This window comes from Oncorhynchus keta, chromosome 10 (assembly GCF_023373465.1).
Source record: "Oncorhynchus keta strain PuntledgeMale-10-30-2019 chromosome 10, Oket_V2, whole genome shotgun sequence".
NCBI classification, from domain to species: Eukaryota; Metazoa; Chordata; class Actinopteri; order Salmoniformes; family Salmonidae; genus Oncorhynchus; species Oncorhynchus keta.
The window spans coordinates 34,031,877-34,046,783 of NC_068430.1; the positions used below are offsets into that span (position 1 = coordinate 34,031,877).

The following is a 14,907-nucleotide window of genomic DNA, read 5'->3' on the forward strand; positions in this document are numbered from 1 at the left end:
TGAGTAGGCCCTATACAGTTCTGTTAAAATATTCAAATGACCTTTACATACATTTATGAGAGAAAGCTAAAAACTCCCAACTCAAAACTAAAAACTCAACTCAAAACATGCATCCTCTTGGCCATCCCAGATGTGTAGTCAGAATAGCTAGGTATCCGGCCCATCCTGGACACTAGGCCAAAATGGTCCAGTACATGATGTATCCATTTGTATATTACTGCACTGCTGCTTTATTAGAATTCCACTGACTCTTAAACTAAATTAAGAATGTTGCTTCACCATCGTTTTATTAAAAAGAAAAACTACATTATTTTCAGAAACTGGGGATTTTTATTAAATACCGTTCGTTATAACATATACATGACAGTAAATCTGTAATTTCATGATTGGTTGGTTGGCCTGGTAAAACCCACATTACAGCATGGTCTCAGCCAATGAACATGCATCTCCTCCGTATAAAAAAACAGCTATTTGGTGGTGGGGCTGACAAGGGTTGAGTGACAGGGTGGGTGATGGGAATGTATGGAATAATCAAGGGAATGTTATTGCCGATTCTGTCCACGAGCCAGGCATGATAGCATGCGCCTCCGTGGTTGGATGATATTTTGAAGTGAAATGAAAAGGGGCTCTTCAACTCAGACACAGAAAAGGCACTTCTGAAAGAAAATACAAAAAATATGACAAAACGAGGGCTAACAAGAGTTGGGTGGGGAATGACACAGTGGATGGGGGTGAGACAGACGTTGCGTATATAATAGAAGAAAAAAAACATTTGGGAATAAAATGATCCGGATGTGTTCTTAATCTTCAACCACTCATCACCATCCGGACGAGTTCTGAGGGAGAGAAGAAGAAGGAACATCAGCAGCATGCTTGGTCATCAGTGTCTGAGAAGAGCCTAGAGCAAACCCCACCTCCAGCATCTGCCAGCAGTGCTATAGCCTCCCATCTCTCCCAAATAGCCCCAGACTCACCATGAAGATTGAGGGCCTTATTTTCCTTATGACTTCATACTGTGACTCATTACTGAATGGTTCAATATGAAATGGCCTGGGTATCCGAGAATAATTGATGGAGGGGCTATTACATGCAAAGAAATTTGACCAAAAGCCTTCCTAAGCATTATCCCACCAAGCTGTCATTTTCAAAGCACACTCAAATGATGTCACAGTCTACAGACACCTATATATTTAAAAATTACAAGGAGAAATTACAATGAATCAACGGAGAGGTACAGTGCATTCGAAAATGATTCAGACCCCTTCCCTTTTTGCACATTTTGTTACATTACAGCCTTATTCTAAAATGTATTAAATGCTTTTTCCCTCATCAATCTACACACAATACCCTATAAATGACAAAGCAAAAACAAGTTTAGAAATATTAACACATTCATTTAAAAAAATACAACAAATATACTTCAGACACTTCGCTATGAGATTCAAAATTGAGCTCAGGTGCATCCTGTTTCCATTGATCATCCTTGAGATGTTTCTATAACTTGATTTGAGTCCACCTGGGGTAAATTCAATTGATTTGACATGATTTGGAAAGGCACACACTTGTCTATGGTCCCACAGTTGACAGTGCACGTCAGCGCAAAAACTAAGCCACGAGGCCAAAGGAATTGTCCGTAAAGCTCAAAGACAGGATTGTGTCACGCAACAGATCTGGAGAAAGGAACCAAAACATTTATGCAGCATTGAAGGTCTCCAAGAACATAGTGGCCTCCATTCTTAAATGGAAGAAGTTTGAAACCACCAAGTCTCTTCCTAGAGCTGGCCGCCTGGCCAAACTGAGCAATTGGGGGAGAAGGGCCTTGGTCAGGGAGGTGACCAAGAACCCAATGGTCACTCTGACAGAGCTCCAGAGTTCCTTTATGGAAATGAGAGAACCTTCCAGAAGGACAACCAACTCTCCAGGTGTGCCAAGCTTGTAGCGTCATACCCAAGAAGACTCTAGGCTGTAATTGCTGCCAAAGGAACTTCAACAAAGTACTGAAAACATATGTAAATGTGATTAGTTTTTTTATTTTCTAAATTTGCCAAAAAATATATAAAAACTTGCTTTTGCTTTGTCATTATGGGCTATTGTGTGTAGATTGAGGAGGAAACTAAATAAGGCTGTAACGTAACAAAATGTGGAAAAAGTCAAGGCATCTGAATACTTTCCGAATGCACTGTAAGTCCTCCCCAACATGAGCACTGCTCTCAGCTGGAAGCTGAAGCCTGAATCTGATCAACAGAGACACCATGTGTCAGTCAGACAGAAGAGAGAATCAGCATTAAAAGGTTGAGCATTAGAGGCAGGAGCGAGGGAGGGGTAACTGTAGAGGGAGGGACACAGAGAGAAACTATCTCCTAGCGAGCCAGAACAGCAAAGGATTTGCTCAGCCAGGCCTCAGGACCTGGAATGTGTTAGGATTAGCAACCCCCTTCCTTATTTGGGCTGTTCTAACAAAGGAGAACAAGGACAGCTGTGAGGAAGGAGGAGGAGCGATGGATCTGGCAGAAAGGCAGGGGAAAAAAATAAATCAAGGTTCTAGCACGCCTACAGTACCAGCAGCAGCTTCCTTCAGTACAAGGGAACAGAAGTCACCAGCCAAGGAAATGGAGCTACTCACTGCAACAGTTAGAAATCATTATAGTAGAGGACGATAATTCAACCATTAAGAAATCCTTAGTATTGCACACCACTTTATCCAAACCCCTCTCTCCCCGACATTCGGAGTTGAACTGCCACCCAACTAGTCTAGCTAACAGACCTCCCCGTCAGTGTCCTGCCCTCCTCCAGTTGGAGAGTCAGTGTCCATGGGGGTAATTTAGAGGAGCCACCTAGACACATGCAGAGACGCTACATGCAGGCAACAGCCAGGGGAGGGATAGAGAGGCGAGGGAGCTGGGCAGGAGAAGGGCCCTGCAAGATAGAAAGTTAAAGAGAACAGAGATCAAACCATAAATTCAAACCACTGACTCCATCACAGGAACCCAGCAGCCTCTGACAACACCATCATGGCACAGAGCAATATCCTACTCTATTAGTATCATAGCTTTTACTCTGCATCTCTACAACAGCCTGCCACTTATTAAACAAGTGTGTTAGATAGACTAGAAGCACCCGGTCCCCCTTCACAACACCAACCAAGTATAACTTTAAAACATTAAAGAGTAAAACTGTTAGTAAACTACTGGCTATATGTGCGGTAACAGTAGCTAGGAGTAGGAGCATTCTGTGCAGTGATGGGCTGACAAGAGGGCCCCCCTCCCCCTACACACAAATCTCCCAGAGCAGGTGAGAGCCCACTGCTGGGGTAGGAGACAACAAGGGGGGGGGGCTTTAGGGGGTCTGCTCGTACTCGCCGCTCAGCCGGACATGATGTGGCGGACAAAGACTGTGGGAGAGGAACAGGGAGGTCAGTGAAGGGACAACACAAGGGGGACACACACCTGAAATCCAATAATACAAACTCCAGCCAGTCCTACGCCTAATCCTTCTTAATAATCATAGGGCTTTGTGGTTACGTGGCACAAAACACAAGTACATCCCATTCAAGTCAATTGTATTTCGTTATTGTATTTTGTTACAATTCATGTCTTATTATTCTTCCATTATTCAAACACTATGGGAAAGGGTAATTCCTCAAGCATTGTAATATATTCTACAGTACAGGATGAGGTTCAGTGTTCTCTCTTTACAGCCATCATATCCATCCAGTTCACCACTCTGCTTTACCTTCGTAGTTGATGCAGCCGTTGGCATCTTCGTGTCCTGCTAACAGAGTCTCCACCTCCTCTTCTGTCATTTTCTCACCTGCAACACAAATGAAATGCTCTTTTACATTCTCATAACAGATAAATAGACAAAATGACAGTGTACAGCAAGGGAATCCCATCTTTCCTTTCATTCTACAAAGGTAAAAGCCACTAGACGGATTGACAAAGTCTGAAAGACAAGTCAGGAGTATTTTTTGGGTCCCCCTTACTATTATGATTACTTATAATTTCAGGCAAATTAACTATTTACACGCAGAAGTGCCATTTATTGCCAGCCTTTCATCTACACATAGGAGAGAAATCAGAATGCTTAAGACTGGAATTCTTTGTATTTGGGTTGTTATCAGTAAAAAATATATATATATTATAACTCCGAGCAGGCTCAACTTACCCAACATCCATAAATAGTCTATTTCACTAAAAAAGTGTGGGGGAACCAATAAGATTAGTTTTAGACTACAGGAATTATTTGCAGTTCGGTTGTTTTCACTTTTTCACCTGCCCAATGAGGCAACCTCGGTGCAGGTTTAACTTTAATGGCTGCCAAGTTCACTTGCAACCCTTAAATGTCAATCCCTACACTACCAAGCAGACATCCCCAGAGGGACACTGACACAGTTAACCAGGGAGACTCAACAAAGCCACATCTTGTCATTTGTATTGCCCAATCGCCTTACTGACAAGAAAGATATCCAGGATGCAAATCAAGTGTATCAATATGGATACAGTAGGGCATTGAGTCACTAGTTTAAGAGGTGATTACTGATTAGTGACAATGAAGACCTTTGGTACAACAGTCAGGTGTGGTTGATAAGGAGAAGAGGTAAACTATCAGGACTGTGTGGATCAAACGTTTCGCTTGATCCAAATTCAATTTCAGGTAAAACCGTCAAGAGCTGAATGGTAATGGTTTATGTCTCCAACATCGTCACATGGCAGGTTGCAGTACTGTTTGTCTGGAGTGTTAAATGACAAATGCACTCCCTGATTTGGCCTCGTTTTAAAAGTTGGTTCATTAAGAAATGCTATGACTGAATTCAAACAGGAGCTGGTTTCAGGGTGCGGGTTTGATGTGTGTCTCGTGTGTTTGCAGGTGGGAAGAGTTGGCCAAATTATTTCACCAATTCGCTTCAGCAAGCTGGTGTGCAACTGCGGCAAAATTAGTTTGAATTTGGAAAGCCTATCTCCGGGGCTAGTTAGGGACCGTCAATACACGACACAATATAAATTAGAATATTTTCATGTTGCACACCTTTTAGGTTCTCATTAAATGCTTGCAATATTTGTATATTCATTTCTACAATTTATAGTTGTTTGAGGTTAAGTCATTGAAATTTGTCACTATTGTAATTTTAACATATTGTCCCATGAACATTGTGTAATTTACAGATCTTATCCCATAGGGATATCCAAAGTTAATCCAAATTTACTACAGGTATTATGATTGGGTCCAATGCAGCTGCACTCCAAATTGAGGATTACTTGTGTGCTGCCAGCTGTGGGCAGGATTGAAACAAACGCAACCTGTATTTACGTTGTGACGCAGTCATGACCTCACGCCTCAAACTTAGTTTTGGACAATACTGACTATGACCAAAGTTATCCTATTTACAATTTGTAATCAATTTTAACAGAATAAATGTTTCTGACTCATATCGATGCCACATAGGATGTTTCTAAATGGGAAATTAGTTTTTAAGGGGCAGTTGCTCTTTAAGCTGAAGTTGAGCTCTCAGGTACAATAAATAAACTGTTGGCTTATATTAGTGTAATATAAAGCATTTTCTAATACATGAAAAATAAACAGTTGGCTTATATAATGTAATATAAACCATTCACTAATACAAGAGAAATAAACAGACGGTGCAGTTCTATATCTGTTCATAAGGGGAGATGTAAACCTAGCCAGTGACAGCACTTACAAATGCTTCATGAAAGCTATATAAGATCGTTCTGAGGTCTTACCGAGCGTTGTGAGGACGTGGCGCAGCTCAGCGCCCATCACTGTGCCGTTGCCCTCCTTGTCAAAGACACGCAGACCTTCCACAAAGTCCTCAAAGGAGCCCTGGTCCTTGTTTTTAGCGATGGCCTGTAGCATGGGCAGGAACTGCTCAAAGTCCAGCATTTTGTGGTTCATTTCTGGGGAGTGAAAAAAAACTATTATTAGATACTACTAATAGAAACTACTATTACTTTGCTATGAACAGATATAATAACATATGAAATATCTACATCTAGGCCCACATACTGAGAGTAAAAATAATGGCTTGGAATGTATTTATTAAAAAAAGGAGAGGTTTGATAAGAATTTTTTAGATCCCCAAAGGACAAACTACTGTACTCAGTCCCACTATGTGTAGCCTAACTTTGTTTGTGGGAACGCTATAACACCTGCAAATCTGTGTTCGTGACCAATAAAATTTCGATTTGATTTTGAATTTTGTAAAAAACCTGAACAAATCCACAAACCTTATAAATTCCTAATTAGTGGTAAACTTGCATTTCTCTATAAATTGATAATCATCTTTACGTTATCAGATCTTGTTGACATGAGCTGCATCTATTCTGTGTGTAATTAGCACACGTAAGAACAGGACCCCACACAGCGCGTGACTACAACACAGAACATCTGTGGTACTTGACAATTGCAGATTACACACAAGGATAAGTTCACACTCCATAGGATGGGAATGTCATACCCAGAAGAACATTCTGTTTCGTCAGTTTTATCCTTGGATGCTTAAGCACATTAATTGACATCTTCCACCTAACCGGATATGAATTAGTCAAACTGGTTTGGTGAAGAGGTTGACTACAAACAGCAACAGACCTAAAAACACACCATCCCTAAGCTTTGGAGGATAGGCCTAAATCTAGCTGAACACAAGACGATGCCATGCCGGAATAAAATCTTACTAATGTTAACTGATGTGTGTAATACTTTTATAAGTTTGATCCAGCCAATAGATACTAATGGTCAATGTTCAGTAAGCATCTAGAAGTAGGGCTGACCTTCTGACTTGGGGTTGCCCAGGACCTTGAGGACCTCAGCGTTGACGGGGTTCTGGCCGAGGGCCCGCATGACATCACCACACTGGCTATAGCTGATCTTCCCATCGCCCGTCCTGTCAAACAGCAGGAAGGCCTCCTTGAACTCTGACAGATGGGGAGAGGAAAGGCATAAAAAAAAGCACAAAAAAAGCAAAGCTGGATTGAGTGTGTATGTATTTTGGTTTACCCCCCACCCATAAAAATGGTCAAGAAAGAGAATCCAAAGATGTTTTGTTTTGTTGTTTCTTTGATTATGTGTCATCTACAGTAAAAATTCGGTGGCCTCTATTGGAATGGTTTCTGACATAAGGGTAATTTCCCAGGGCCATTGTTATGGTGCTTGCCTTCCATCGCTGGTATGCTGCGCATCCCGAGATGGCCCGTCTGGAACTGCACAGCAGCCACTCATTTACCCATATATGGCATTGACAGCAAGCGCTGGTGGTGTAATCTATCAACCAAAGACCGCAAAGGAAATCTAGCAACTGCGAAACTAAACTCCTAAAAATGCCATTGATGTTTAATTCGGCCACGCCTTCGAGGCGTACGACTCTTTAATAAGTGGTTTAGTCATTTCCTTTTGTTTACACAATGTATACGAGTCAACAACAGTGAAGGACTGGGAACAAATGACAATATAGTGGCCTGATTTTCACTATAATATATCTAGACATTTGATACAGTTCTGGCATCGGGAACGAATGAATTCACGTTCCAGAATTGAGAACTTCCGGTTCCTCTACTAAATTAACCACGTAGCTAGGTAGCCGAACTAGACATCACACAACAATAAACGGAACAGATAAATACCAAAATTGATGTTGGCAAAAAAAACGACACTAAAATGGAATTACTAAACGGCAACTCTTTCATCAAAGTAGCCTGGCTTTTGAACACTCAGGTCGTATAATGACTAGCCATAATGCCTTGACATGTTGACGTGTCCCTTTACTTTGTTCTGCATGCATAAAAATACCAGGCACAGAACTCAGTGCAAAATTAGTTGGTCAGTAACATCCAACACAAAACATTAATTTGATGAAACACCATTCAATCAAACCGCTATGTGGGGATCAAAAGGAAGGGATTGACTGCGCCAATAGACAACCCGTGAATCAAGATTTTTGTAATTGTATATCACCATTCGTTGATGTGTGCATGACAGACGACGACGCCTCTAATAATGTAAGGTCTTCCCAAAATGGTTAGAAAAAACAAAACCTGGTCCGTCAAAAAAAAAAAAAAAAAAAAACTCACCATAAACTCCAGTTTATATCAACTTGTCAGCAGGGAAACTGCTTCTCACAACAAAGGGGACAGGAAAGAAGTAGAGCTATTCCACAATGAATGGCACAGATGAAACAAGGGGATAAACTAGCAACTAGCTAACATTTTACAGTAGCTAGTTAGCCTTCAAATAACGTTACTGTCACAAAGCTGATTGAAACTCACCGATGATCTGGTCTTCTGAGAAGTCAGACTGGTTAAAATGTACGGCAAGAATGAAAAGGGAAAAACAAATTAATAATATCGAAGATGAAGAGAACAAGTAGCTAGCTAGATAACTACATTAACCAGCTAACATTGGCCAGCCACGGTATGATAATCCAGCAGTGAAACGTCTTCGTTGGATTAACTAACTGGCTTTGTCTACACGAATGTAAAACGACATTTTGGTAGCCTAACAGTTTAGACTGCACGTCACATACAAAAAAATCTTTAAAACAGAACAAAGCAAAGGCATTTACCATTTCTGGGCTTGGTTCGAATCCTGTCAACGGGCGGAGGTCAGGGGAATGTAGACCGATAGACGCGAACGTTAAGAAAACTATGCTCATGACGTCATCCTTAATTCATGCACTGTACAAACCAATCACATCTGGCAGGCGTTGCCTTTTCGGATTATTTACCGTAATTCTGGAAAATGGGCGCAACAAAATTGTCCAAGCGTGAATTTATTGGAATCCTGACTGTTCTTTAAAAGCGAGTAAATACATATTGGTGTATGTATGCTGTGGTGGTGGAAAAACATAATTTGTTAGCCAATTCCATCGAAGCTTTCATGTGGACGATCATACGAGTCAGTCATATAAACCATTTGTATGATTGAACAAGTGCGCCATCGTGTGGTACGAATATATAAACTGTAGCTAGAGTTACAATATGACAAATTAGTGAGATATAAAATGTACAGAAGACATGGTAATCTACAGTTTAAAATATATTTTATTGTTGGGGTGATTCAGTTAATTTATCCTACAGCATGTGTCATTTTGGTACACATATTAAGCTTATCACACAAGGCATGAAAACATGAGACATTGAAATTGGTTGAATGCATTTGCATGACATCAAATAACCGTCTGCACTTTGGCCTAATTTAGAAACAAATAAAAGGCAGATAAAACATGACCTGTAAGGTCTCTGAGATGCTCTCCTCTACCCTTCAATGTGCCCCATCACTGCCAACCTCCCCACACTGAAAGCGGACAAAGTCCAGAACTCGTGCCCCCTGCTCCGTCAGGTACTGGGCCACTGTCCTACTAGGGTCAGGGAGGAAGGATTGGGGCAGCAGGCGCGTCTCCGCATCCCCACAGGGCAGGTCATCCATGTTGCCCAGGGATACAGGGGCCTCTCCCACTACGTGCTGCCCTAGCTTCCTCCCCAGGGTGTCTTGCGCCCCGTCCTTGCCCCCCTGGAACACCACGAGGGCGCCGTATCGCCCCATGGCCATATCAGACTGACCCGCCACACCACCGTGGATGTAGGAGCCGATATGCCAGCCTGCAGGGATACCAACCGTCACCGCCCGCCTCACTGACATGTTCTCACCCAGACGACCTGACAGGGGACGGGACAGGAAATTACAACTTCACTAACAGAGTAGTCTTCAATTTCCAAATTCTTCCAAGCAAGAAATAATGTTGCAGATAGAGGTTATTAAAGCTCAAATTCAATGAGAGCATCTCAATATTGATAAGAGTCTACTAAATTATTAAATGGCTATTTTTATTACTCACTCACCTATTGTAAGGGCCAGCTGATCAGCCAGAGAAGCACCTTCACCCAAGTTCAATTTCGAGAGGTCCTCTGCTGCCAGGAGACTCTGAAACCAACAAAGATAAATGCAGTTTTAAGTATTCCAACAGGTATACTAGGGTGATGTGGCTACTGAGTGGGGGATGGTGTGGTAATGTGTCATACCTTCACATATCCAGTTTGGCCCTGGTTTTTACTGCTGTGGTGAGCCATGGTGGCGAACGCCACATCCTTCACCAGCTGTTGGAACTTCTCATTACGGGCAACAAAGTCTGTCTCACAGTTCACCTGCAACACACACAGACGTGGAGGACATTGAGATACAAATACTTCTGATCATTTTTACATTTGATCAAACTAAACAAATGAAGATAACTTAAAGCAGGTATTATTCAACTTGAATAATGTATGCAGACTGCACCGAGGAGGATGAGTGATAGGATCTCATTGAGTGAATGAGATCTGCTTACCTCTACCATAACTGCAGCTTTGTCTCCTACAAACAGACCAATCAGCCCCTCTTTGGCCCTCCTCCCCTCCAGCTTGCTGGCCTTGCTCCAGCCTTCTTTCTGGGCCTGCTCATGTAACCAGCTCTCTGCCTTGGTTGGAGAAAAACATTACACACATTATCCTAAATATACACTACATTTAAGTCAGCAGCTGCCCAATCCTGATCCAGGAGGCCTGCATTGTGTGCAAGCACTGCAGGGCAGGCTTTTGTTCCAACCAAGCACTAACTCACCAAATTGAAAAGTACTAAAACCATATTTGTTATTGTTGGGCTGGAACAAATCCTGCACCTCTCCAGGGCCAAGTTTACACATCTATCCCTGCCCTGCTCAGCAAGCAAAGCTGTACTGAAAGAAGCAATGTTTACCTTTGTGATGTCATTATCACATTTCTCCAATGCTTTTTTGCAGTTAATGAATGTGTAGCCAGTACTTTTGCGTAGTTTCATAAGGAGAGCTTTCTCTGCAGCCAGAACTGGAAATCCTGTGTGTAAAGACTGTGCATGATGAACGGTGCAGACCTGGGTTGGACAAGAAATGAGATTATCGAACGTTACATTTCAGTGAAGCCATCATCATTGCTAACAGATTAAATCAAATGTCCACGATGACCTCTGGTTCTGGGAATATATTTCAATTCACTGTGATGTTGCCAACAACACTCAAAGGCTAGCTGCAGAATTTGGAATACTTTAACGTTCTTGTCCCATACGTGGTTAGCTAGGCTAGGTACTGGAAGCTAGTTAGCTTCAGAAAGCACAAGCAGAAAAAAAATGCTGGATGCCAGCGCACCCTTTTCTTGCCTACCTTTGAGAACTCTGTTCTGATTGATCTGAAAACATACGTTAATGCCATTCTTGGAGCTTTTTATATATTCAAACCTCGATATTTCTCCTTATGAAAGCCGGAATGTCATTGAACCTAGCCGGGTAAAGCAAAGGAACATGGACAAACTTGAGCCAGGAAATGTAGCTATAAACGTTTGTTTAGCGCCATCTAACGTACTGGAATGCCTACCACACTGAGCCCACAATAGTTCGAAGGGGCTTCACTTCGGTGTAGAATGTATGTATACAAATAAAAATCAGTGACGCAACTTTCACTGGACCACCCGCTGTATGACTCCCACCCGCTGTATGACTCCCACCCGCTGTATGACTCCCACCCGCTACTGCAAGAACTTGTCCCTAAGGCTTTTGTGATGCAGCTCACTTGCCAGCAATTTTGCACCATATAGGGAACGTCAAAAGCGCAAAAATCACTTAAGAAATAGTTTCAATTACCAGAGATTCTCACATGGCCCTTATATTAGGCTATCTGTATTACAGGGCTATATCAGCCAATATGCTAGAAGTAGTTTGAATGGTGATGAATGGATACAGATATGTTTGAATGCTCAGTCATGTTCATATCATCTCAGCCATCAATTACTGCAGTTTAAGACCATTCATAGAACGTACTTTATTCCAGTGAAACTGAATATCATGTACTCAGAAATGGCATTCCTCTGCTGGAGGTGTAAAACACCAAAGGGGACATATTTGCATATGTGTCACGCCCTGGCCATAGAGAGGCTTTTATTATTGGTTATTTTGGTTAGGCCAGGGTGTGACTAGGGTGGGCATTCTATGTTCATTTTCTATGTTTTGTATTACTTTGTTGTTTGGCGGGTGTGGTTCTCAATCAGGCAGCTGTCTATTGTTGTCTCTGATTGAGTACCATACTTAGGTAGCTTTTTCCCACATGGGTTTTGTGGGTAGTTGATTTCTGTTTAGTGTTTTTTTTTTCCCCTTTCTCTTTTCAACTTTCAGGTCATTCCCTTTGTTGGTTTTGTATATAGTGTGAATAAACAAAGATGAACACGTACCACGTTGCACCTTGGTCCTCACCTTCTTCTACCAACAGCCGTTATGGTCTTGTGAAGGCTGGCTGAATTCTGACAATTGTATGTTCTTTTATCTCAGTATGTCTACTGATTCTCCCTCATCCCTGTTTTTGTTTTCTTTGAAATGTTTATACTGGAGACTGTCATCTGAAGAAGCTGTGTAACCAGGCATTTATAGTGGCTAAGAAATGCATTGCCATTAATTGGAAGGTTGGTTATCCTCCCACAATGTTAAGTTACAGTTGAAGTCGGAAGTTTACATACATTTAGGTTGGAGTCATTAAAACTCATTTTCAACCACTCCACAAATGTCTTGTTAAAGAACTACAGTTTTGGCAAGTCAGTTAGGACATCTACCTTGTGCATGACACAAGTCATTTTTCCAACAATTGTTTACAGACAGATTATTTCACTTATAATTCACTGTATCACAATCCCAGTGGTTCAGAAGTTTACATACACTAAGTTGACTGTGCCTTTAAACAGCTTGGAAAATTCCAGAAAATGACGTAATGGCTTTATAAGCTTCTGATAGGCTAATTGATATAATTTGAGCCAATTGGAGGTGTACCTGTGGATGTATTTCAAGGCCTGCCTTCAAACTCAGTGCCTCTTTGCTTGACATCATGGGGAAATCTAAAGAAATCAGCCAATGTTATTATTTTTTAGAGCTCCACAAGTCTGGTTCATCCTTGGGAGCAATTTCCAAACGCCTGAAGGTACCATGTTCATCTGTACAAACAATAGTTTGCAAGTATAAACACCATGGGACCACGTAGCCGTCATACCGCTCAGGAAGGAGACACATTCTGTCTCCTGGAGATGAACGTACTTTGGTGTGAAAAGTGCAAATCAGTCCCAGAACAACAGCAAAGGACCCTGTGAAGATGCTGGAGGAAACGGGTACAAAAATATCTATGTCCACAGTAAAACGAGTCCTATATCGACATAACCTGAAAGGCCGCTCAGCAAGGAAGAAGCCACTGCTCCAAAACCGCCATAAAAAAGCCAGACTACGGTTTGCAACTGCACATGGGGTCAAAGATCATACTTTTTGGAGAAAGGTCCTCTGGTCTGATGAAACAGAAATAGAACTGTTTGGCCATAATGACCGTCGTTATGTTTGGAGGAAAAAGGCAGAGGCTTGCAAGCTGTAGAACACCATCCCAACCGTGAAACACGGGGTGGCAGCATCATGTTGTGGGGATGCATTGTTGCAGGAGGAACTGGTGCACTAAACAAAATAGATGGCATCATGAGAAAGTAAAAGTATGTGGCTATATTGAAGCAACATCTCAAGACATCAGTCAGGAAGTTAAAACTTGGTCGCAAATGGGTCTTCCAAATAGACAATGACCCCAAGCATACTTCCAAAGTTGTGGTAAAATGGCTTAAGGACAACAAAGTCAAGGTATTGGAGTGGCCATCACAAAGCCCTGACCTCAATCCTATAGAAAATTTGTCGGCAGAATTGAAAAAGCATGTGTGAGCAAGGAGGCCTACAAACCTGACTCAGTTTCACCAGCTCTGTCAGGAGGAATGGGCCCAAAATAAATTCACCCAACTTATTGTGGGAAGCTTGTGGAAGGCTACCGGAAATGTTTGACCCAAGTTAAACAATTTAAAGGCAATGCTACCAAATACTAATTGAGTGTATTTAAACTTCTGACCCACTGGGAATGTGATGAAAGAAATAAAAGCTGAAATAATTCAACCTCTCAAATATTCTTCTGACATTTCACATTCTTAAAATAAAGTCGTGATCCTAACTGACCTAAGACAGGGAATTTTTACTAGGATTAAATGTCAGGAATTGTGAAAAACTGAGTTAAAATGTAGTTGGCTAAGGTGTATGTAAACTTCTGACTTCAGCTGTATGTATCACTATATTTGACTTATTACAAGATTAAGGGGCATCTTTCATAAGGTCTGGTTACCTTATACAGAATTCAGTACGAATAAAGGAGTCTGTATTGAAAACATGCCCACGTCAGGGGAGATAACTAAGGAAATCCCTAGCTGCTGGGCTGCTCAGTCCTGGCCCTGGGGGTCTGCTGTCTTGTGGGTTGTCACTCTGGCCTTTGCCTAACACACCCAAAACGAATTAAATACATTTTTATTTAGATCTTAAAGGTTTTTTTTATGATGGTAAAAACTGTCTGAAAGAAATCTGCCTAATGTATTGAATTATCAATACATTAGGCAGTTAATAGGAAGTGTCCAACTCTATTCTAAGCAATTCACCTTGATAGTCAGTTAGTTAGAATAGTTTATCATCTGTTTGTGAAGTATTCCTTTGTTTATTGGCTCTAAGCCTAGTTAAATTGTATATGAACTCTACCAAACTAGCCAAAAGCTTAGCACATTATAGTTATTTCACTCTCTTGTTCCTTTTCTCTACCTTGCTCCACATCCTGCAAGGGCCGTTGTGACGAGAAGTACAACTCTCAGAACAAGTGCCACTGCAACTCAAAGTGCTCCCAGTATGATAACTGCTGCAATGACTATGCAGCCCTCTGTAATGGTGAGAGGGTACTGTGGCATTCTGATCTGGAGGCATGAAAATAAAACCATGTCCCTGAAACACATCCCACTGTGTACTACACCTAGGCACAGTTCATTTGAATCTGTTATTAGTTTGAGCTGGCCT

At 41.6% G+C, this 14,907-nt stretch overlaps 2 protein-coding genes across 4 annotated transcripts; both read right to left on the reverse strand.

Moving 5' to 3' along the window:
* Positions 1–307: 307 nt before the first annotated feature.
* Positions 308–8,709, reverse strand: LOC118388563 (myosin light polypeptide 6-like). Of its 3 annotated transcripts, none has more exons than XM_035777762.2 (7): positions 8,573–8,709; positions 8,277–8,304; positions 6,786–6,929; positions 5,739–5,912; positions 3,733–3,810; positions 3,360–3,391; positions 735–836 (listed from the first exon to the last, which is right to left on the reverse strand). In XM_035777762.2, exons 1-6 carry the CDS (start codon positions 8,660–8,662, stop codon positions 3,363–3,365), a joined length of 543 nt encoding a protein of 180 aa, XP_035633655.1. In that variant the 5' UTR covers positions 8,663–8,709; the 3' UTR covers positions 735–836; positions 3,360–3,362. The 3 variants fall into 3 exon arrangements, with proteins under 3 accessions (XP_035633653.1, XP_035633655.1, XP_035633654.1); XM_035777761.2 differs by having other exon boundaries at positions 3,356–3,391; XM_035777760.2 differs by lacking the exon at positions 3,360–3,391 and having other exon boundaries at positions 308–836.
* Positions 8,710–9,032: 323 nt separating this feature from the next.
* Positions 9,033–11,345, reverse strand: tsfm (Ts translation elongation factor, mitochondrial). Its single transcript, XM_035777763.2, has 6 exons — positions 11,180–11,345; positions 10,741–10,893; positions 10,334–10,462; positions 10,029–10,151; positions 9,849–9,930; positions 9,033–9,665 (listed from the first exon to the last, which is right to left on the reverse strand). Exons 1-6 carry the CDS (start codon positions 11,225–11,227, stop codon positions 9,271–9,273), a joined length of 930 nt encoding a protein of 309 aa, XP_035633656.1. The 5' UTR covers positions 11,228–11,345; the 3' UTR covers positions 9,033–9,270.
* Positions 11,346–14,907: the final 3,562 nt, after the last annotated feature.